This window comes from Helobdella robusta, assembly GCF_000326865.2.
Source record: "Helobdella robusta unplaced genomic scaffold HELROscaffold_23, whole genome shotgun sequence".
NCBI classification, from domain to species: domain Eukaryota; kingdom Metazoa; phylum Annelida; class Clitellata; order Rhynchobdellida; family Glossiphoniidae; genus Helobdella; species Helobdella robusta.
This window is the reverse complement of record NW_008704216.1, coordinates 866,049-867,469: the sequence shown is the minus strand read 5'-3', so window position 1 is coordinate 867,469 and position 1,421 is coordinate 866,049. Positions and strand designations below refer to the sequence as shown.

At 35.8% G+C, this 1,421-nt stretch overlaps 1 protein-coding gene across 1 annotated transcript in view; it reads right to left on the bottom strand.

Moving 5' to 3' along the window:
- Positions 1-110: 110 nt before the first annotated feature.
- HELRODRAFT_149890 (hypothetical protein) overlaps positions 111-1,421 on the bottom strand; it is a gene marked incomplete at both ends in the record, with an annotated part of 4,514 nt that continues 3,203 nt past the window's right edge. Inside the window, 4 exons of the mRNA XM_009018920.1 lie at positions 111-192; positions 502-591; positions 979-1,074; positions 1,332-1,418. Coding sequence (XP_009017168.1) covers positions 111-192; positions 502-591; positions 979-1,074; positions 1,332-1,418 — 355 coding nt within the window. The remainder of the gene's footprint in view (positions 193-501; positions 592-978; positions 1,075-1,331; positions 1,419-1,421) is intronic.

Below are 1,421 nucleotides of genomic sequence, written 5' to 3'. Positions count from 1 at the left end.
ACCTTCATCATCATCATTGTCATCATAACCTTCATTATCGTCATCATAACCTTCATCATCATCATCGTAACCACCACCATCATCATCATCATCACGAACATACATTCAATTTTTTCTTGGAACTTCTTGGGTGATGATTGCGACTGATATTTGAACTGGACTTTACGGTTGATGCCAGAAAAATGACCGTACCTTCAACCATCAATCGATCAATCAATCAATCAATCATTCGATCCATCAATCAATCAATCAATCAATCAATCAATCAATCAATCAATCAATCAATCAATCAATCAATCAATCAATCAATCAATCAATCAATCAATCAATCAATCAATCAATCAATCAATCAATCAATCAATCAATCAATCAATCAACAATTTTTTTATATATTTTTTTATTTACTATATACTCATTCATTTACTCATTTATGTATTTATATATTTATTCATTCGTTCAATCATTCATTCATTAATTCATTAATTCATTCAATCCACTAACATTTCAAGCACGGATTTTAGTTGTTCCAGTTTCGACTGCTTCTCGAATAAGTCGCCGTCCGGACGAGATGAATATTCCGATAACAAGAACCTAATTGATTGATTGATTAGTTAATTGATTGATTTGTTAATTGATTGGTTGATTGATTGATTGTATAGCTGAGCTGTCAATTAGTTGAATACTGATAAATTGAATGGCTGTTCGTTTGTTTGTGTTTGTTCGTTCAATTATAATAATTCTAACACTAACCAATCAAACAATCCTCCAACTAACCAACTAATCAATCAGTCAACTAATCAGTCAACCAGTCAGCCAACCAATCAGTCAACCAATCAGTCAACCAATCAGTCAACCAATCAGTCAACCAATCAGTCAACCAATCAGTCAACTAATCAGCCAACCAATCAGTCAACCAATCAGTCAACTAATCAGCCAACCAATCAGTCAACCAGTCAGTCAACCAACCAAACAACAAACCGAGCAATATCGAGAACTTCCTGCAGTTGTTTCGGATGCTTCAGCTTCAAATGTCCAGCTTGAAACCCACCATATTTCTCAAATAAATTGAAGAACCTTGAATGAATGGTCTATTGATTAGTTGGCTGAGTGACTGAGCAGATGAATGAATGTTTGGTTGATTGGTTGGTTGGTTGGTCAGCTGATCGATCAAATGAATGCCTGATTGAAGGATTAACTGATTAATTGCAACTGAATATGTTTATCATGCGAACAATACGAATAAGCAAACATAAACACAAACATACAAACACAGACAGACAGACACACACGCACGCACACAGACACACACACGCACGCACAGACACACGTACATTTTATGTTTGACTTCCATCTTCATCTTCTGCTTGGGCGTCCGATCCCCATGCCTCATCACAGCCACAACACATCTCAACTCCATCCTT